The sequence below is a fragment of the Hetaerina americana genome, unplaced genomic scaffold (assembly GCF_022747635.1).
Source record: "Hetaerina americana unplaced genomic scaffold, ioHetAmer1.1.p SCAF_5, whole genome shotgun sequence".
Classification (NCBI taxonomy): domain Eukaryota; kingdom Metazoa; phylum Arthropoda; class Insecta; order Odonata; family Calopterygidae; genus Hetaerina; species Hetaerina americana.
In genome coordinates this window covers 21,004,326-21,027,945 of record NW_027287095.1, presented here as the reverse complement: position 1 = coordinate 21,027,945, position 23,620 = coordinate 21,004,326, and the positions used below count along the sequence as shown (strand labels likewise).

The window sequence follows — 23,620 nt, the reverse complement described above, 5'->3', positions numbered from 1 at the left end:
ACCGCCCGCTGCTCGGCCGTTTCCCGACGCGTGCTCACATGTGAACATTTGGCTGGACGCACGGGGACGCTACGACCGCGAGCCTGGAACTTCGTTTTTATGGTCCTCCCAACCCAGTTACGAAACACGAGGAGCGAAAGCACGACGGCGATGATGATGACCGGATTTCTTTAAGAAGAAGCGCCGCGGATGCCCGCGTTTCACCGCCTCCTATAAGTTCCTGTCTTCCCCATCGCACGCTCACTTGACACGTTGGATTTTCATCGTGGCGGATGGTATCCGTCGGACAAACAGCTATCGGGTTTTCATTTACTTTCATCTGACAAATGCCCTTTCGTCTTCAACAGAATTTTCATACGGTTTTCTTCGCTCATTTCGACGATTTTTGATCCGAATATGTGGTGATATTTAGCGATTTTTAAGAGCGAATTAATATATTGAGAGATCCGTGACCCATATACGTACGTTTTGTCGATCATTGAGTGTACCTTGTAAAAAGAGTTAATTTTATGAAATATTAATGGAATAAAATGTGCCTCTGCTTGCATCAATGGAACAAAATCTCCCCTGGCCGAAACTCTTTGAGGAATTTATTTTCCCCTCAGTTTTCTCATCCTTACTATCCCAAGCGACTTTGAGCTTGTAGTAAATTTGCATACGGAGCTGGAAATTCATCGGCGTACTCCATTTATTATTATTGTTAAAGTCATCAACGCTCTTTAATTAGTGTAGTAATTCCACATACTATTATCGCGCAATCCCTGTTTGTTTACTGTGATAACGGCTCGAGTTATGTGCATGTATGAATGCGTGAATTCCTCCATCACGCCCTGCACATTGGATTATGGGAACAATAATCGTCATCCTGCTTAAATAAACAGCTCAGCAATGAATCAGGATTGGACTCCGTAGGGAATAAATTTCCCTTTGGATGCGTGTTTATCACCCAAGGTCCAGGTGCTTTGCGTCAAAGGGACTTCAAGCGCCTTGGTAATTACAATTTGCTCACTATGATTAGTTCCCCTGCGTCAGGAAGTCCAAGTGCAACTCTCCACAGTAACCAAATACCCTCATGATTATTTGTTCTCCGGTATGGAGATCTTTTTTTACCTCAAGTAATTGAAAGCTATGACTTGAAATAACGAATTATCCTGATCGAAGATAGGTTCGTTGCATTTTCAAGGCTTTGGCTGATTTATTTGCGTGTCGCCGGATTCGGTTACCTATCTCAGCCAACCACGATTTCACTCTTTCGGAGCTCTCTGCAATGAATGAAGGTGATTAAAACAATGGCTTGAATTCTTGACCTTTGTTCCTGTATCAAAAGTGTTCCGGCGACGCATGCGCTACGCATTAAGATGCCAACCTTGGGCGCAGAGCAGCCATTACCGTTTCGCATTTGTCACGAGTCGCGCGATGCGGTCGCGTCTCTCCAGAAGGTTGGCTTAGGAGAGAAGGCTCTCTCCGGAACGGGAAGATAATGAGCATTCATGACGAAGTTTCCTTTCCCGGTCATCTTTCGTCCTCCGCTCGAAAACGCGGAAAGTCCTCGACAGCCGTCGCGTCTTCCTCCCCCCCCTCCACATTCCCACTCTGCCTCACCGATGTCCCCATCAAAAATGATGATGCTCCCATCGTCCCCGTACCCCGCATCCGGCCCTTCGGGCCGACTGTGACGTTTCCGGACCCCCTTTCACTTTCTCTGGTCTCTTCTTTTTTATTAATCCTTCGATCGTCACTCATGATCTTCCAACACTCCCCCCTCCCAATCCTGAAATGGTCTCCTATTTCCATTCCGAGTCGAAATCATGAATCTCCTTCTTCCCTTTATCGATCCGGTCCTTCCATGGCTCTCGCACCGTCATCTCTGATTTCTCTTGGTGACCCTACCCTTGACCCTTCCCTTTATGGAATGAACTTGGTGTGAACCGCGCATCAAGAACGCTTGCGCGACCATCCGCGTTTTCCATAGGATGCTTACTCTCTCACATTCTCCCCTTAATCCGCTTGCCTAATTTTAACCCCTCGATGAGCAAACTTGAATCCAGCAATCAGCAGTCATCTTTTAAGCTCCAGATAAAAGCGGAAGCTGACTAGACCAATCGATTTTAATGGATTCTGAAAACAATTTGGAACAACGAAGACGAACAACAGTTTTTGCGCATTTAACATCCCCACCAGCGTCGTTTCGTCTCTTTCCAAAGTTGGTTACAATTCTAACAATCCTCGAGCATTAAATAAATTATCACAATTAAATAATATATTTGTTCTCTCGATTCTTGAAGATAATGGTGAATGAGCGAGCTCTTCTCCGCAGTACTTTAATACAATCAAAAGGTGTGAGTGAAATAATGTCCTCAAATCACTGTTATGGCAATTAGCTTTGGCATTTATTCTATCAATGCATCAAACTCGGCTCAATCGATAGTGAGATCGCAAAGAAGAGGGTAAAGTCGACCTTCAAAGTGAATTCCATGTAAGTCAATTCCTGTGTGTGTGATCGCACAGTGTGTCGAAAGTTGATGTTGGAAATAGACTGTCGCAAAGCCCATTAGTGGCAAACATGCAGGAGTTTACTTCTAAAGGAGTCCTCTTGGAAGGTCAGCTTTTGCATTAATCATACCGGCTTTTGTATGAGGCCACTATTACGGTCGAGTTAGACGCTTGGATGGAGTAACCGCCGTCGAAGTCCTCAAACTTGGGATTTCAGTAATTATACCAAAGTGTTACGATCAGGCTAAAAACGATGATACTTTTGGTATTTATTTGCCTTTATTTATTATGCCTTCCTTAAATTTGGCAATACTCAAAGAATACTTCTGTTTCATGGTATACACAATCCACTTTGCAACTGTCAGCTTCTGTTTCCAATTCAATAAATATTGAGTGTTTTATTGCGTCAACTAACAGCACTATTGAGAGGAAACATGAGGTCACTAGTCGGAGATACGTTAGCAATGTTGGAACCTAGGAAGTGGCAGCTCAGGATAGGGAGTTCGCTGGTAGTTTTTATCTATTTTCACTGTTGCGAACGGCTGAAACATACCCACAAGCTTGGCCGGTGTCGATGGCTGTTCGAGTATCTAAAAGCGACCACTTTCTATGGGCACGTACCGTTCGACCAGCAAGTGGTTTCGCTCTTGTATTCAATCGGTAAAAAAAATTTTCAGTGATTATTCAACCCCTGCGCATGTTTAGCCTTAGGTATTTCTTTTTGGCGGGTAGACATCGCAATGCATTAATCGTATAATTCCACATAGCAGTCTTGAAGCATACATAGCAGCGGTAGTAATTTCGCGAAGGTTGAGATGTTATGTTCGAAATCTTTCTAGTTCCTAGACGCCCCTTAACCTCCTTCGCCTCATCCTCTTCCCCCATATCCTCCGTCTCCCACCCCTGCCACAATCTCCGGCCTTCCTTGGTAGCCCGTGATAAGTGAAGCTGACGAGGAAAGCGTGCCCCGGGCGGGTACAGGAGAGAGGGCGATGGCTCAAAGATCGAAACGGTTGAAGGACGTAACCGACGGTTGACTCCCGTCCCTAGGAACTCTGGGATTTTTTTCTTTATTTCGGCGATTGATTGGTTCTTGGTGGGGCGGAAATTGGTGGGGCGTGGTAGATAGCAGTATATATATATATATATATATATGCTTTCGTAGACGTAACACGGAAGTGCCGAATAGTACAATACACAGTAACACACAATATAGAAACACAAAAATTCCGTTCATTCCAAATCACATTTTTGATAGCTTCCAGAAGTTCAGAGATCCAACATTTTTGAGCAATAAGCAATACGGAATTCAGCAATCTTCAACATTACGCAAATGACATGCTCGTAGATTAACGATAATATTTTTGTAACTGCTGATTTTGCTAACAACCCTCTTCCCATTCTCGAAGTTATTCCATGCATGAAGCCCTCGTATGTAAATTAAGCTCTAGTTTGTTCGTATTATTATATTAAGAGGCTCGACTCTTGTACCTTGTTTACTTGGGAATTAACATTGGTTACCGTCATATTGGAAAAATATTTAAATTTTCTCAGAATGTACTCATACGTATATCGCCATATTCTCATTATACGACTTCCATTTTGACGTGCTTATCCTCATGTTCATATGCTATTCCGATGTTTTTACATCTATTAAGCAGAGAAAACACATATGCCTATAGCTATCGCAAATATAGGCGATCTTGTATCTGTTGCGGAAATGATTTTTAAAACTACAAATAAAGAGGAAAAAAATAAAAATTGAAACCAAATTATGAAAGCTTGGGTAAATAATAGTTTTATCAATATATCATATCATATCACATCTATATATAAATATATATATATATAGTATATATTTATATTTATTTATTTATTTATTTATGATGTAGAGGCACTCACGAGAGTAAAATAACATTTGATTGACAAAATAGAACACAAAAATAAAATAGATAACACGTAAAAGTACACATTTCAGGAAGTTTTAGCTTTTCGCCTTCTTCAGGTCAGACTGCTGAAGTCGGCGGCAATCTGACCTGAAGAAGGCCAAAGGCTAAAATTTTCTGAAATGTGAGTGTCCTTTTACGTGCTATCTACGATATTATATTTTTGTGTCCTATTTAGCCGTCCAAATGTTATACACGAGATATAAAATTAAATGTGTGTATATTATATATATATATATATATGCTTTCGTAGACGTAACACGGAAGTGCCGAATAGTACAATACACAGTAACACACAATATAGAAACACAAAAAAAGAAGAACACTCACACGTTATTTCTTGATATTTCGACGGAAACAATCCGTCTTCCTCTGAAGATATAGAAGTGATATATATATATATATATATATATATATATATATATATATATATATATATATATATATATATATATATATATATATATATATATATATATCTTCTTTCACTAACGTGGTCCCTTTTTTTAATTTCCTTAATTTATCCTTTTTTCGCCTAAAATGTGGCCCAAATCGCCTTTCGCCCAAATAAGTGAAGCTTATCTGCTTTAATATTATCCTTCTATATTAATTAATGTTTACGTGTCTTTTGTTACCCATTGAGAATATCATTATCTATATAATGGAGTAACGGTTAAAATATTCTTTATCGAATTTCGTAAAAGTATTGAAACAAAATCAATGACTGGCGTCATGTTGTGATGATCACGTTTTTTCCTATTTGATATCAATTCTTATAATAATTAACTCTCACGTGCTCTAAATCCTCATTCCTGCCAATTCTTATGCCTTCTTTTCTGGATACATTTCAGGTCTCTCTCTCTCCGCCCTGCCCTTGGCAGGCGGGATAGCAGTTGGAGTGAGCCTTTAGGATTTCGCGCATTGGCTGAGACACCGACGTTTGCTTTGGCTTCTACCGCCGACCGGGAAAAGGGGACGGTTAAACCAACCACCCCTGGACCCAGCCAAACCCCCTTCCCATTTCGCCCGCACTCAGCCAAGAGATGGACCCCCACGGGAAGATTGTGGAGACCTCGGTGCTTGTTGTATGTGACATCGTCCTGGTGATCGTCTTCCTCCTGGGAACAGCATCCAATTTTATTGTCCTGCTTGTATTCTACAGGCGACCTGGACTTAGAACCTTGTCCAACAGGTAATATATCAATTTAAACAAAAATTTTAAATCATAGTTAAACATCCTATATGTTTTTCGAGTATCAGTGTATTGTATTTCCTCCAAACTGTTAATCCTCAGGGATATTTTGACGGATGAATCTTTTTCTGTCGATCTAATGTTTACTTATAAATTACTTGTAAGGCTAACTTTGTAGAAGTAGTAGTAGTATTTAGGGGAGGCGACCGACTGCTGAGGTCATTTGCGCCAAAGGGGATACACAGGAAAGGATGAAGAGAAACCCATCGTCGGCATTAGCCTACTCTTTACGAAAGGCGCCAAGGGGTCCGCAGCTTAACGTCCCTTCCAACGGATGGCGTACTCACTCAAAGTGCGAACGAGATACCTCTGAAAAATATTCAACACTGCCGAGATTTGAACTCAAGCCCTCTGAGTGAGAAGCCAGTAGGATAGCCACCGCACCAATCCCGATCCCCTTGTTACCTTTGTATACCTGGAATAATTTAACAGAGAAGTTTTCAGTATATTATCACTAATAATTATTAATCGACTACTTAAGTAATTATAAATCATCGTTCAAACATATTGTTTAGAAAGGTATTTAGTTTGGCGATTTCTTCGGCAGCGATGTTGATTTCGATTGTTTACACGTTCTAAAAGATTTATGTCGCCCATGTGTCCCTGTAATTCTCATTCAATTAGTCAACCATCATTCTTAAGACTCATCGTATATTACGTTTATTAAATTATAAACATGATAGATAGGCCGTTGTTTGGCTTATGATTAAATTAATACTTTGTTTGCATTAGCAAGCTTTGTATCTGGTAAGCATATGTCCGTTTACCGACCAACCGCCTACTCTGACGCAACATAAACCATGTTGTCCGACTTCCTGCTGAAGGAAAATAGATTCTGAATCATTTCGCTTTCCTCGATCCCTCTTTCGTATAACCGAAGAAGGCTCGTTATCCTTGCTTTGGATTCTCGTGGTTCTAATTTATTTGCATTGACGTCAGCGCTAACGAAAAAATGTTCCTTCATCCGCACTATTGCAGACAACAGCATGCATTGACCAAGAGAATAAGAATGAATGAAGAGTCTATTCCAGCCCGAAGAACCGATTTCCACTTGATTCCTCTCAAACCTCGAACCCTACAGCGTAAACTGTTGAGCAGTCTGGCTTCATTTGATTCTCGAGTCAGAAAGCGTTATAAATGAAACTACAGATGGCATATTAATCGTTGAACACGAATCAAGTAATCATACATTTGGGACCATTAATGTAATCAAGATTTTGATTTCCAAGTCTAAATTATCCAAAAGAGTGAGGTTGTATGGTTTTATTCGAGTATTCTTTCTGATTAGAGTTGTTCTCAATTTTGCCTTTGATGAAAATAACGTTTAAGTAACGCTGTTCTTAAATATGAGGAGGAATTATTTTATCTAATTGCATGACGCCATTGATTAATACGTTAATGTAAACCTAATGGTGTTGATACCTAAGTACATGATTAACTTGTAACTTAATATAACAATAAAATAATAATTAAAACTAAAGAAGGATTCTTACTTGGATTGAAAAATGAATTTCCGTATATGATTAGAGGTATGCAATTATTACAAAATTAGGTGTTAAATAAATAATTGTCAGTTTGCCAATCTTACCTCTGGATGAGCTAATATGTTTATCTTGAACAGTACTTATAGACGGAATATCTTACTCACCCGAAATATATTTTAGACGCTCTTTTAATGGTTGTTTCCTCTTGTTAATCATAAACGTTAGTTGGATCATAGATAAAAAATCAAAGAGATAAGCTGTAGAATAAATCGGTTTAAAATAATAACAGATCCCAACAGTTTTTTTTATCAAATCCATCTAAAAGATTATTTGCTGCACCAGATAGCCTAGTTTGTTTGCATTCTAGTTCCTTGTTTGGACTCCTTTTTAATTACAACCACCAATAATATCTCATATCTCACGCAAGGATTACTAGTTAAAACTTGAATGCTCTGTACTATTTCCCCCGGCTAATTTCAAATTTTGAACAATGTAACCTTTCCAAAGAAACTGCGGGAGATGCCGCAACAGTAACTTTTAACGGAGTCATCCGCTAATGTGCATTTCAATGCAACAATTTCAGAGTGTAAAAATCATTCGCCTTGACTGGGATTCGAACCCAGATCCCTCAATATCCGGTCGAGTGCTTTAGCCACTTAAGCTACCGAGGCGTCCTCTTAAACTCTGAAATTTTGGGGCTTTTAAAGGAACAAGATGTTGTGACGAAATACCGTACATACAATGTCACAGGCATTCGTAATCGTGCGCAAGGCGCCACAGTCCACGAGGTTAAAGCCAACTTTAAACACTTATGGTGTTTTCACTTTGACAAATTCCAAAGAAACTGCGGGAGATGCCGCAACAGTAACTTTTAACGGAGTCATCCGCTAATGTGCATTTCAATGCAACAATTTCAGAGTGTAAAAATCATTCGCCTTGACTGGGATTCGAACCCAGATCCCTCAATATCCGGTCGAGTGCTTTAGCCACTTAAGCTACCGAGGCGTCCTCTGCGGGAGAAACTGCGGGAGATGCCGCAACAGTAACTTTTAACCCGACCAAAGCCAAGTTCAAAGCCAACTTTAAACACCAATAAATACCGTACATACAAAGACATTGCATGTACGGTATTTCGTCACAACATCTTGTTCCTTTAAAAGCCCCAAAATTTCAGAGTTTAAGAGGACGCCTCGGTAGCTTAAGTGGCTAAAGCACTCGACCGGATATTGAGGGATCTGGGTTCGAATCCCAGTCAAGGCGAATGATTTTTACACTCTGAAATTGTTGCATTGAAATGCACATTAGCGGATGACTCCGTTAAAAGTTACTGTTGCGGCATCTCCCGCAGTTTCTTTGGAATTTGTCAAAGTGAAAACACCATAAGTGTTTAAAGTTGGCTTTAACCTCGTGGACTGTGGCGCCTTGCGCACGATTACGAATGCCTGTGACATTGTATGTACGGTATTTCGTCACAACATCTTGTTCCTTTAAAAGCCCCAAAATTTCAGAGTTTAAGAGGACGCCTCGGTAGCTTAAGTGGCTAAAGCACTCGACCGGATATTGAGGGATCTGGGTTCGAATCCCAGTCAAGGCGAATGATTTTTACACTCTGAAATTGTTGCATTGAAATGTAACCTTTCTTCAATTCACTAACCCTCTAGCAATAAGTAATGTAGGTATTAAAAACCTGGTGCGTCACTCTCTGCCATGCACCGAAGCTTTGATATTCAGGCAACCAAGTGTGTGTAGAAGATACATACCTCTTTGTATTATTCTGGGAGTGCCTTAATGCGTAGCCCGGATAGGAATCCGAGACTCTTTGACGAGTAACTAAGCTTCTGCGCGCCGAAGAGGACACTTTACGTTATTTTTAAAACCGAAACAGTATTGCATTAAGCAGCCAGTCCTTAGAAGTCAACGCTAAAAGATAGCAATGTGCTGTGGTCCATAAAGCAACCATATCACTCAGTCCTTTAATATCTCTTTCGCTAATGTCTCGCAGGTACTAAATTGTGTCTCCGCGTGCTACCCACCCGAAAGAGCCGACTTGAAAAAGTCCATTTACCCAGTGAAGTCCCATCGCACTACGTTCCCGCTCCCTCCTCTCCCAACCAACCACCCTCCCGTTAACCTCCCCTTCTCTCCGCGTGACTGGTTCTTGCGGGGCGGGATGAGGCGGACAGGCGCTGTTGCGGAGCTTGATGGCTTATCATCCCGTGCAAGTACTTCTCCTCCACGGCCACCATCCCCGCGGTTTTTCACCCGCCCTCCTCTTCCTCAAACCTTCCATCTGCCTGCCAATTCCTTTCCACTCCCAGTCCCCTTTTTCCTCAAGAACCCCCACTCGCCTCTCTTTCTCTCCAAATAACTCTTTTCTCTCTCTCTCTCGCACCTCCCCTTACCACTCCTCTCTCCCCGCACTCGTTACCAATACCACCCCCGTTTCCCTCCGACCCGCCCCTTCCTCCCATTCCTCCTCCACGCCCTCCTCCTCAACCGCCTCCGAAATAACTAGGTCTGCTCTCCATCCGCGATCCCTCTCTTCCGCCCCTCCCACGGCCACAGTCCAACGACGCCCCCCCCCTCCCAATCGGTGTAGGCCCATTTATCGAGAAGTCGATGTGGAGGAAGGGGAGGTAATGAATGCCGCGACGCTCGGCGATCCTGTTTGCGCTGGTGAGGGAGGGCGGTGTGGTGGAGCGGGAAGGTGTTGGAGAGGGGTGATTGGCGAAGGTGTGGGTGGAGGGGGGAGGAGGACTCCTCCCGACGCTACTGTGGACACAGGAGCTGTGAATGTGTGGGGAGTTGTGGGGCAGGGGCTACGACGAAGAAGGATAGCAAGGTTATTGAGAAGGGTGGGGGGAGTGTGTGTGCGCAAAATGGGGAGGAAAAGATGAAATTTCTGGAAAAAGTGGCGTTGGGTAAGGAAGAATGGAAATAAGTGATCATCGACGAACTTAGGAGTGTTTCGGTGGGAGTGTTTCATCATCAGAATGAAATGATGTAGCAGGACAAATCATCGGTAGACTATGAATCATGTGGGGAACTCGTTAGTAAGGAAACTTGAAACATTCATCTTCCACTATACGTATAATTGCCGGCGATTCTTTTCGAGTATTCGTTGGTTTTAAGACCAGTGCATTAAAATAAAGGGAGATCATAATTCGCTCACCGCCTGATTTTGAGATTACGGTAGAAGAAAGGCTTAACCTAAATCGTAGGCTTTTTTCCTCTCCGCGTTTAAGTCATTTTTCTCCGCAATTAACTCACCAGTGACCGTAATTATTTTAGACTAAAGTCAATCTTGCATTGACGGAAGAAAGCAATGTAAGGCTGCTCGATACTGCGTCGTTTTTAAACATACGTAACGACTGCCGCTGAGTTTTAAGACATGAAGAGTCGTAAGCATGACTCTCAGCAAAATCTTTTCTTTTGATACGTTATTATTAGCGGATTTACGGTTGCATTTTTGCATGGCCTATGAATCTCTTCCCCCCAAAAAGTAATATAAACACATCAGTAAAATCTCTTTGAGCCGTAATCACAATGGTCCCCAATAATATGTGGCTACAAAGATGGCTTCATTACTGTAGCCCTTCTTCCCCTCCCAATTCGAGATTAGAACGCTCTCACGTGGCTACGAACCCAGACTGCATCTAAAGCATCCTCGCGTAACCAAGGAGTTAATTTCCGGTCCGCCAGTTTGATAACCTCTCGGCATTTTTGATGCTTTAGTCACGAGTTTTTCTCGAAGTTAATAGCTTCCTCGTCCTTGTCATCAGATGGCATTAAGAAAGATTCGGAGTAGGCAAAATTCTTCTGCCAAATTTATCTGAATAGCTTGCAAGTTGACGACAGTCCTACAACGTTCCCATTCCTTTTGTATTCTACTTAGCTTATATTATTCTGCGTAAAATAGAATTCTAGTTCACAAGAAATCATATTTGCCTATAAAATATACTTTTCACCGGGACTTAACGGGCTAAATGAAATTAATCTCCAAACGCAAATTGATAAAAAACTCCTTCTCATCATGAAATATATGTACTTGTTCCTTTAGTGCGTTTCATCACATTAAATGTAACCACCGAAAGAACGAATTTCTCCCTGCATGAGCTGGAGAGAGCCATTGCCATATTCCCGAACTTCTATTTTATCTCGATTAACAGCCAAAAATTACTTGCGAATCTTCATAAAATTATTTTTTTTTGTTTTGGCTCGAGCACACTCTCAATGGCAAGCGTGATCCGGAAATTGAGGCAATCCTCGTTTCCCCAGATGCTTCCGACGCAATCCGGATCCAACGGCAGGTGTGCCTCTTGACAAAATCTCCGCTTCATTCCCTCCGTCCATACCCCGCCGAATGCCGTCCGTACATGGGATAGCCTTCTGCGGAATCCCAACCAATATTGCCCGAGCCCGCGCGCGCGTCCATGCGGGGATAGCTTTGACATTCATCGCGCGAACCCGCTAGCACCTGCCGCCGCCGTGGTCAACCCGCGCTGCAGGCGTCCCCGCGCCACACGATATGTATGCAATCCTTCGACTCTGCTGCTGCACACCGGAATGAATTAGGAGCGATTTATCTTCTCATTGCATCGCAATTCCATTGGATCCGGGCGGAGGAACGATGTATTGGCATCCGGATACACTTATTTGGGGCGTCTCAACCTGCGTTGGCGTCATACACCACCTCCCTGTACGGAGAGTGGGGGGTTCTTGATGTCGTCATGCCATTAAAGACGAGTGTGAACTGCTGTTTGCTTAGAGATAGTTGTGAAAATTATTAATTGCCAGCTGTCTGCCGTCTAAACAATTGATTTGGATATTTTTTAGCGTCTTGCAGTGAAGAAATTCATTTATTCGTCACATCAAAATATTGGGGTAAATGTTAACGGGGTAATGACATTGTTATTTGAATACACATGTATGCAGTTTATAGCCTAAGTTACAAGTTTTCACGTCAAATATCACCTCTCCATTGCATAAATAAATTATACTGCATACATTTTTTTAACCTTTCAAATCTTGTTCTGGTTTTAATACGTCAACTTTCGACGCCAGCTGAAATCGCTCATTTATCCTAAAAAATTTAATCAAAGATTTAATTAAAATTACAAGTTTAGGTGGAATTTCAAGTTGCATAAAATGCTCAGACTTTCCTTGCACTTTTCTCAGAAATTAGCATTATTCTAATTAACTTCAGGTGACATACATTCTTCGGTTACTTTTTTAGGTATCATTAGACATTCATTAATTGTGGTCTGATTTTTGGCACGCCTTATTTTTCAAATTTCTCTTTGTTCTGCATTCGCACACCCAAAGTTTTACTAAAATAACCGACAAAATCTATTCAATTATCCATATGCCCTTTAATCCACCTCTATGAGAATATTAGATCTCAAATCAGGTCTTCCATACGATACTAAACTCATTTTAATATGGACCATCAGTGAAAGTGGAACTTATTTGTTCTGCTACGAAATCTCCTCTCTCTTTCTTCCCGGTTCCGCCCTCTTCATAAAATTCAGGGATTCTCACACCAGAGGCAGTCTTCTCAAATCCTCCCGAGAATCATTAAGTGGCTCGTGAGTTCATTTTCTATTCTGTAAGTTCATCCCTTCGCATTTTTTTTCCACCACCGTGCCACCTGCTTCCTCCTCACACCCTTCGATCCATTTACATTGTTTGCGCAACTTGCGAATGGTTTCTCTGCCCTGAGACGAAAATCCACCCTAATCCCATCCTTTCCACCGATTTAATTTCTCTCCGCCTTTCCCTCTTTGTTCCTTCTTGCTTTTATCTTCAACCGTAGTTTGCCTTCCGCGCGCATTTGTATGTTACTTTAACTATGCTAAACGTTAGTATATCGAATCATTTTTCTCACCATAATTCTCACGAGTACTTCTACTTTCATCACTTCCAGTTTTAATGATCTAATAAGGAATAGTGGCGTTCTTTCGAGTTATCTTTCCTCATCCTTGTTAATCTCTCAATCATAAGATGCATCTAGATCCACTCAATAACCCGCAAGCCACTGCAATGGCGTGTTTCGGTTGGTATTAGAACACCATCCATTTCTGTTTTGTCATTCCGTTATACATAATATGGATATATATTTGTGCATATCCATGACGGTTAACGGAAGCCATCGTTTGTTCTTTAACATTTTATTTCGTATTCAGCTAACGCTTTGGCGTCCAAAGGTGTCAAATAGATGTCTCATTGTAGAGATTTTATGTTTACATAACTTAGGCTAGCTATATAAGATACATAGCTAATTTTCGTCGCCTCATCGTGGATTAAATTCATTTTGATTGCAAAGCACATCTTAACATGTTCCTTTGGAATTCCTTGCTTTCTATTCAAAATAATCACTACAAATACACGGATGAGGAGTCCAAACGTCGTTTTTCGTTTGTGAATGTAGCCAGAGTAATTGACTTTCTTGTATTCCGTCTCAAAGAAGGGGGAAAATGTCGGAACCTTGAGGTTAGAATCTAAAATGCCGGAAACCTTTGGGTGGTACAGCCAATGTCTCTAAAGAAAACTGTCAAAATGAAGTCGGCCTCTTGCGTGGGCAACCTTTTTAAAATTTTTTAAATCCCTCGTCGACTCTTCGTCGTCACCAGGCTGGACATTTCCTTTTTGGCTCTGTGCTTTTCCAGCCTCAAACTTTTGACTCTTTCTTTTCTATGTCCGTTTCATGCAGACTGGCATCTTTTCACAAAACAAAGTCCGTGAACTCCGTGAAGATATATCTCAGGGCCAAAGGGATTTTGAAATGCTCCTTGAGACTCGAAATCCTGCCAGTCTCCGATCTTTTCCCACGGCTTTCCTCTCGACTGTGAAGAGGATGGAGGGCTGCCTACGTTGACTCCTTCAGCGGAATGGGTGGGAGGAATGGAATTGGAGAGCAAAGAATATCGCAAACTCCCGAGGATATTGGATTGCCTCTTCCATTCTTCCCGAAAAGGACGTTGCTCTACAATGGTAGCGGATCGCACTCTCGTCTCCATTTTCTTTTTCTCGCTTTCTTATCGTGGCTTTTACGTCTCCTCTGCTACAATACGCTTCACTCTCCTTAAAACATTCCTTCCCTCTCTTATCGTCACTCTTCAAATAACCTCCTTAAAATACTCTTCCCCGGTAATATCTTTTACAAATAATAATATGAACGCGGGCTTATTTAGGAATCAGAACCGTTACATAATCAACATATCGGTAGTCAAAGAATACGAACGGTTCTTCATTTTAAAATATGAATGGAATCAGCGGTCCCTGAACATTTCCCTTTCCCACAGATGGATTCTATTTGTTTGAACATTACCAGCTTGATGACATCGAGTCGTTTACTCCGCCAGGTTGGTGATGTGCCTTCCTAATTCCGTTTTATGGTGAAGGTTTAATCTTAATGATTTTACTCTCGCCATCTCTGCGGCGTATGTGTGTTGAAGGTCCCCCGATGAGTTCGATGGCAGCCGCCGATTCCGAAGGAGCAGGTGAAAATACACGGGTTTGGAATGTCGATACGTGGGCGGACTGGCGAGGGCGCGCGTGTCTATCCCTTCCATCCCTTTGCATTTACTTTGATCCCATGCGTTAATTTCACTATCCATTTCTTTCTCGTCTCCCAGCAGAAGTAATCCAATTGGCAGAAGGGGATGAGATCCTTGCGGAAAGAGGATGTCGTACTCGATGCATCCATGCGTCTATGTTCACCATATAATTTCTTTCCCCATTGATCCTTATATCAGGGACTCGTTACGAATATTATCCCTTTTCCCTCACATTTCACTGGCGAGTGAGTGTTTTCCCATTGCGTCGCTCGTCAGTTGGAAAATTGAAGAACCGATAAACTCTCGTGGGCCTTAGTGTTTAGCGATGTTTTAAAATTATTCACTAATATTTTCACAATGTTCTGGTGATAGTAAAACATATTTTTTTGTTTTTGGTGCACTAACAGTTAATATGCATCATTTGACACCATATAGACTTGGTAATAAATCCAAGAAGATAGCATCCATAACCGTGACGGGATTCCAACCTGTGCCCTTTGAGTTGACACGCTGGCACAACACTTACCTTGCCACCGCAAGCAAGAACCTCCCACCTCTTAAATCAGTGTCGGGAGAAATGGAATTTACGCTGTTCATTCACTCACCCGTGCTTTGACCCAATACTGGTGACCGAACAGGTTCCGCCTCTGCCCTATTTCGTTATTACTCAAGCATGTTTACGCATTCTTAAATTTATGTTGGCTTTGGTGAAGCGTGCATTATTGTCAAAAATTTCGCTTCGCATTGCAGGATTCAATTGTGGCGATTTTTTTTACTTGAGTTGCCATGGTTCAATCGAGTGTGAAATAATTTTTTCCCCTAAGATTCGAAGACCTCCCTCTCAATCCCAGAATCCCTATACTCCCGAAACCAATCCGAACAGCCCCTAGCTTCACGTATCGGTTAGCACGGAATTATAACCGAGGACGGATTTCCTTGGAGTAGCTCCGCTTCCTTCAAAACGATTTCTAGATTATAATAGATTGAACCGCATCAAGCAATCCTGCCTTCGAGGTCTCTAAAAAAGGGAAAGCGATGGGAGTTGATGCGAGTGAACTTTTGGGCCCCGCTTATGTGGGAATGTCTGGAAATCAGATGTGCTTATAATATCAGTTAATATGCAATTGTGTTCACGTTTTACGTTATTTAAGTGTAAGTAGAAATGTGTTGTTGTCTTTTTATGTCATTATTATCACTGTCTTAGAGTTATGAAATTATTATCACTGTCTTAGAGTTCTAAGGATATCAATGCACAGTTGTTTTCCTCAGCAGAAATTCATCTCATTAAAGAGAAAGCGTTTGCAAGGAATCATAATTAGAAGAATGGAAAACGTTCAGATGAGAGCGTTCGGCAGAAATATTCGACCGAACTAAAAGCAATTTAAAATTACGTTATCGAGCAGCCATAGCTTTTCCTGGAAATTATTTTACAAACTAACGCATGAAAATTATGGAAGTTGTATAAATATACATTTCCAATATTCTAGACCATATCATAAGTTTGAAATGAAGACTTTTTAGCTAAAGTTTATTCATTATAATATTTAAAGCATCTATCATTTTGTCGCCGGAATTCTGTAATAACTTTATTGAGCATAGTTTTTGTTTCATTTAGACAAAAAGATAGAGAAAAAAACGCCATGACCGAAGAGTCGCCAAGTTGTTGTTCTTCAATTTATTGAACAAATGGAATGAAACAATCTCTCGATCAAAAAGGGCATTACTAGTATCCTTGATTTGTACCCTTTTGTATGACTTGCTTACCAGCATCGAAGATTTTAAGATTGTTTTGAAAATACAGAGATTTATTTTCATGCGGTGGTAACACATTGAAGAGTACTGTTTTAGCGTTGGTAGGATTTTCTTTTTATCCTCGAACACGTTTTAAAAAGCTCATTAGAGTGGAGGGAAGAAGATTTATTAGCACTTAGGACCAGTCATTCGATGGCTCAGGATTGATGAAGGCACACAAAGTAACTCTTTAATTGGGGTTATTGAAGGCAAAATTTTATATGAATACGATTCGGTATCCGTCTAGTTTTTCCCTATAGAATTTTCTCATTGTGAGAGGTATGATTATGTACTAAAATTTGAAAACATAATACCAGTTACGAAAAGTTTGTCCTCTTACGGGAAATAGTCAAAATAACTCACATTTATTTATGTTTTCATCATTGTATGAAATATTTAATGAACTTAGCTACTCATTTGGATAAGAATTAAAAAACTCTTAAACATAATGGATTGATTTCAACCCAATAAATTTCCACTCATAGTAATCAGTGTATAAGTTCAATGTCTGCCTTTCGTTTCTCATAACCCGTGTCTTCACTATTGGTCGGATAATTATCAATACGCATGGCAGTAAAATTTTACGTGGTCAAAATCTATGTCAAACACTGCAGAGCATGTTAATGCACTCCCTCCTTGAAACTCTCGCACGCGAAAAGCAGTTTGCGTATACCCGTTCTTGTGAGCGATTGAACATTTTCCATTCACTGTTGCTATTGTGCCCCGCTGTTCCCAAGAGCGTTAGGGTACTACTTACCCCGTCCCTCGACCCTTCAAGCGGCAACACAATAGCTCAGGAGTGTTTAAAATCAGCAGTCCAGGCACGCGGTTCATAATAACGACGCCGCGACAGTCGTAAAACGTGGTACGCATTAAGTAGATACCCACCCGCACACACATCCACTGCCCGTCCACACTTCGTTTCGCACTTATGTACGAACGTCAGTGTGAGTCTGTTAGAAATGCGATAGAGGGAGAGAGAGGAGTCGTACGAGGGTGAAGGGTGGGCGTGGATGAGGAAAGAAGGAAGCGGGAGAGATAGGGAGGAAAGGTCGAGGAGAGCGCTGGAAACGGGGGGGGGGTAGACGGATGCCGGCAGGAAGGTAAATAGATAGGCGGGAGGGAAGTAGCGGAGAGGGTTATAGTCGCGTGGGAGGAGCGAGAGAAGTATGGAAATTCAGTCGGGAGACCGCCGTTAATGGCCTGCCCATGTTGTTGACCTCTGGCTGGAGATATTCTCCTCCAGCCGTAGATCCCAAGCCACTATCGGTTGCGTGAGGATTGCGCGTGCCTCGGAATTGTTTGCTTGCAGCACGAAACACGGCCGTGTCTTTATTTACCACCCAATTGATGTCTCATTTGCTTGCGAATTTGGAAGTGGCCTGCGTCGATTTCTCGTCAATTTGAGATTAAAGGGAAAATCGAAGTTGCGTGCCTTTGAACTCTCCACATGGTACCTCGTCGAATTCAATTCATTCGGATTACTTTCTGAAAAAAAGATTTCCTAATTTTACCTCTCTATTTCGGTGAAATGTCTCCATACTATTTTTATACGATGGTTTTTTTTAACATTCGTTGGATAATGACCGGTGTCGTATGATATGTGATGAATGTGAGTTAATGGCATACCGTACGAAGTGTTGCGGTAAACCTGCCCCATTAAGGTTACCTGGCGGGAATGGGTACCTGCGGTGGTCAATAAAGATTTTAAGATTGAATATCAATACACGTGGTGCTTGATTTTTCTAGTGATATTGGTGGTAGTGCCACTTGGTTTGTATGAGACTTCTCAGTAAATATTTCCTCACAATAGGTTTCATTTCAAAGAAAAATATGACTTCAGTTCTATTTTTACCCTTATTATGAATGGAATCAACAGGTGATATGCTTATTTTAACTGGATGGGGTCTTCAGATTATCCCGAATTTATCTTTTCGTGACTTAACGTATAAAAGTCTTTCTCGCGGTTATTGCTGTCAATTGGTATTTTGACGGAGAAGTTACTTTGGATTTCCTAGTATTCATCCCCTCTGACGGCGTGGTATGAATAGTTGAGCAAATTAATTTATATAACCTCCTTTAACTTTACGTTACTCCTACTTCTTTTCTTGTTTTACTAATTTTTTGATTGGTCGTTTTGTTGATGTTATTTTCGTAATTATAAAATGGATAATACACCAAAGATATATTCACAAGATGGTTGACATATTCTCAAAATATATTGAAACATTCTACTTTTTCTCTGAAACTATTGTTGTCACTTGACCTCAACATGAACAAGAAAAAACCTTTAATGAGCATGAGAGAGAAATATGGTCGTTTCTTGCTAATTCACAATATTTATTTTAGAATTGCTTCATAGCCATAAGATACGTTAGATTCTTGTGATGTATATCATTCTCCTGTATGAATTTTTTCAAATATTGACTTTTTTCATCCATCCATAGGTTCGTCATCAATTTGTTGGCAACCAACTTATTAGCCTGCTGCGTTCTCCTTCCGCTTGTCTTCGCGGACAACGTTCGCGGCCATGGAGACGCTTCCCCAGCCCTCTGTGCCGTCAGCGAAGGAGTCGCCGCCGCCATCTGCGCTGCTTCTGTTCTCGCCGTGCTCCTCGTCGCAGTTGACCAGTTCCTTGCCGTCGTGGATCCTCTTCACTACCACATGCGTATCAACGCTCCCAGGTCAGCCGCCATGATAGCCACCGCTTGGATATCGGCGGCGTTTCTTGGCCTCCTGGGAGCGGGCACGCCCCTACTCATAGTAGGAGCGGACCCCGGAGGTTCCTTGTGGCACTCTTGCGGTGCTGGTGCCGTCGACTCACCCCCAGCTTCAGTGGAACAAGTCTTCGGAGAGACCGTCGCGAACGGGGAGGCGTTAAAATCTCCAGCGGCCATCTCCACCTATCGCGCCGCCTTCTCTGGGGTGTACGCCATCCTGGTATTCGCCATCCCGGTGGTCGCCCTCTGTTGCATTTACCTCCGCATCTACGCGGCCGCCCACCGAAACAGCCAGAGGACACGGAGGACCGGATCCGGACCGCTTTGTCCCATCCCACAGTCCCACTTCGAAGCCGAATCTTCGGCCCCCAGCGCGCCGGCCGTCGCCCAGCCCTTGCTACCTCCGCACCCGACCACCACCATCTCGATAACGCCGCCCACGCCGACCGGCGCGGCCACAACTCCCCCCACCCTGTCCCCTTCCCCGTGCTCTCCCCCGTCCACACCGCCCTCGATCCCGTCCACCCCGCAGAGCGAATCGGTGAAGGTCACCCCACCCACGCCCCCGCACACTTCGAGAGCGCCCTCCAGGACTCCTTCCAGGGCGGCCAGCGTGCGGAGCACCTCCTCCCAGTTCGTCAACTCCCTGAAATACCGCATTTCCAACGCGAGCCTGTTCAGGTACAGGGAGGAGGCGAGAGCCGCCAGGGTGTCAGCTCTTGTGGTCGTCATGGCTCTGGTGTGCTGGTTTCCCTACACGGCCGCGCTGGTGCTCCACTCTGGCATCTTCACAGCGGGTAGAAGTATCGATGTCACCGCCGATTCCTCATCGCCGCACTACATGGACGCGGTGAGCCTAACGCTCCTGTCTGCTGGCTCCCTTGTGTCCCCCTGCCTCTTCGCCTACCGCAACCGGAGGCTGCAGCGGGAGGTTAGGAAGCTCCTCGGCCTGAGGAGGGGGTTCAAGCAGCGGGGAACGATGCGTCAGTCTAACACCACCCACCATAACGGGACCTTCCTGAACGGCGGCGGTTCCGTACACAATCCAAACAGGTTGCCCGCCAACTACAGCAACACGGCGCTCGAGCTTTTCTCCAGTCTGACGGAGAGTAAGGCGGTGCCGGTGACGGCGGCCGAGTCCCACATAGGTGTGGACATCCCGGAGTCGAAGAAGAGGAAGGATGGTTGCCTTCCCTTGCCGACGATCCCTCCTCCCTCCGGCGGGCATTGCACCGGAAAGAAGTTCCTGGTGACCGTTTACGGGAGGTCGAGGTGGAGTCGCAATTCTTCCGAGAAGGCGACGTGCGAGTTCGTGCCAGAAAGTGCGTTGAACGTGGACACTTGCCGTTCTTCGTTCTCTAGTGGCACGACGCAAGGAACATCTTCCACCGACAACGTTGAGGAGTGAGGTCAAACATCGAGGAGGCGAGCCAGTGAGCCGTGAACAGTGTCAATTTTTTTATCTTTTACTTTTTTTAAATTGAGAGTACTTTCTCGGGACACCTGTGTGCCGTTCTTTCGCGGGTGCTACAGAGAGGTTTTGAGAGGAAAAGAAATGATAATTATCGCATGTCCCTGTGAGTGGCCCCTTGTTCCACCTCCTCGTCCATTTTGGCCTTCGAATACCAACTCTATGAGAAAAACTAAATCAACGGCAGATCCGTCGACTGGAATGCCCCCTCCGTTAATCGCTTTCCTTCCACGTGGTATTTATTAGGAATCAAACCTTCGGACCGGTAATCATTTGCGCGGAATATTTTTTTAAAAGGAATGTGCTCTCTCAACCAAGGACTTTGTCAGCAACTATTCCACCGAAGCAAGTTTTTTAGGGGAACAGATACTCTAAGCTGACCTGTGTGAATCTTCCACGTGGTTTTACCGTTCGATTAGAGCTTCTTTCGAGGACAGGATATTATAAGTGTTGGCTCCTCTTTGAATTAGTTGAGAGAAACTTTCTTTGTGGGGAACATTCCTCTTGAGATCCAGCACGTGGACTGTTGGATTAATCGAGGCCGCATCACCAACGCGACAAACTGTGACATCATGTATCTCCATAACGATCATCATTGGACTTTTGAGGAGATTATAGCTTGCCGTTATTTTTGTGCTCCGGTGATTAAAGCGGTATTAATCGACTTAAAAAGAGAACCATTGAAGTTTTTGTGATAAGCGGTGCTCTTTCTCGGAGTGTGGTTTTGAAACATATAGACATATATTTTTTTCGGAATTGAAAGGCATTTGAAAAAAGTTTATTATTGGCTAGCGCCTTGAAACCATTGGTTCCTAGTTGTCGAACAACCATGAAAGTATTTTTGTGTATTTTTTTAACGATAAATGTTCAAATATTTACTTAATGCATCCTTCCATACATTATTCCCCGTTCGGAGGATGTCTTTCTTCTATATTTAATGGACGCCAGTACAAGTGAGACTGATTAGAGATGGAATGTTTTCGGAACGAAGTCTCAATGTTTGGACTCGTAGATCTCGGGCCCTGTTGAAAAGATGCTGTGTTGGTCGAATTCTCATGGTGACTTCCTCACCTTATTCGTGAACAATGTCGACCTGTTATAAGTCTTCCTTATTCGACAATGAGGAGTTTTGAGACGGTCATAACTTTTCGAAACTCTTCTTCACCGAAGAAAATTTGGAGAGATTCTTGTCTCTAGAGTAATTCGTTTTTCGTGATTAAGTGCCTTTTTTTAAACTATGTTAAATGTTTTCCACTCTTAAGGGATATTTAACGCCCACAATTATATCTTTGTGTGAATCAACAATGAATGTGCCGCTTCCAAGGTTTTCGTTGTGAACGGCACCGCCAATCTTTTGAATCTTAAAATGAGGACTCTTGCCCGACAAATCATTTTTTGAAGCGACCGACTTATAAAAATTATCCCGCGGTAGAAATTTGATGAAACCTTGCACCAACTAAAAGCAAGAACTTACGTACTAAACGCTCTCTTTTTCAAATGAACTATCCCACCTAGTATTTGCTTCCCCTTAAACTGTTGGACCATCATCATACGCGGTTGTGTTGTGACTTGCACGCACATCTTAATTCTCTTTGAAGGAACAATTATTGTTTAGCATTTATTCAACATTGAATACGAAGCAACTCCTCGACGCTGTGGATGAATATAGCTTCGTACCTGAAATCGAAAGTACAATTTATAGCGTATTTTAGCAGCTAAAAATATGCACTTAAAAATCTCTTTCTTCCAAAAGAATTATTAGATGAAATTTTAGGAGGCGACATTTCTACTCTCAGCAAGCATAAGACGACATTTCTAAGCCGGCTTCATTCTCAAAGTACGTGATTGTGGACAGTAGAAGATAGACTATATAATCATCTCAATTAGCTTCCTTCGCCATTTGAGTTGCAACGCAGGCATTCCTAATCATTCCCATAGAGTTAAGGACGATTGATTAAGTTATTATTATTAAATTTCCCGCCGCGCCCGCTCCTGTGAATGAACCATGAGCCGCGTCTCATTGCAACGATCACTTTGCTAGTCTTTTCTCCTCCTCTTTTTATTAAATTGGAGTTTAAAGAGAGTTTTAATGTGAGCGTGTGACTGAGAATATAAGAGGGCATGACTCGTTAAAAAACAGGCGCTTCCGCTGGCTGATAATGAAGAAAGTAGATGGTTTAAAAGCCTTTGAAGAGGTTTTGTTTTATGCTGTGTTAATTTCTTGCCGGATCCGTCGACCGAAGGTGTCTCTCTTACATTGGATGCATGTCGGAATGTGTATGAATGAGTGAATCTTCATTTAAAATCGATACTATGTGTTTCTGTAACAATAAATGTGTGTATTTTTCGGCTCAGAGTGTACCATTTTATTCTGTGCTATCTCACGCAGTCATTGATGGCAAATGCGTGAATTAATAAGCCAATAATGGCTAAGCTGTGATTATTTTATTTGTCTTAGTTTATTTGAGACTTATTAAAACCGCTTTGTATCATGAGATACCATGCTTCAATTGTTTTGACGTTTTAACGTATTTCTTTAATGAACCGTTATTTTTTAAAAGAATTGATGTGTTTATTCAACCTTTCATAACTGCAGTTCATCCTATGTTTTTAATAAACTAATTACTCGGATTCATATCTACATGTTTCTTTTTATATATATGTAATACTTGTCCTCTTTAACTACTGAGAATACTTCAATCTTAATGGGATTCTGAACTCTAATTTTGGCTGGCTGTATTTTGCATCATATGGAGAGATCGATCCGACCAAATTTTGTTACGACATTTTTTGAGACGGTGATTCAGTTTTTGAGATTGATGAGATAATGGCAGTGTAAGTTATAAGATCACTTCAATATTTCATCAAAATCAATTTTTAACGGAATGATCAATGTTTATTTAT

General features: G+C 42.3%; 1 protein-coding gene across 1 annotated transcript in view; it reads left to right on the top strand.

Moving 5' to 3' along the window:
• LOC139693551 (alpha-2B adrenergic receptor-like) overlaps positions 1-23,337 on the top strand; it is a 160,806-nt gene extending 137,469 nt beyond the window's left edge. Inside the window, exons 2-3 of the mRNA XM_071591754.1 lie at positions 5,291-5,631; positions 18,973-23,337. Of these exons, the coding sequence (XP_071447855.1) occupies positions 5,483-5,631; positions 18,973-20,653 (1,830 nt within the window). The 5' untranslated portion in view covers positions 5,291-5,482 and the 3' untranslated portion in view covers positions 20,654-23,337. The remainder of the gene's footprint in view (positions 1-5,290; positions 5,632-18,972) is intronic.
• Positions 23,338-23,620: the final 283 nt, after the last annotated feature.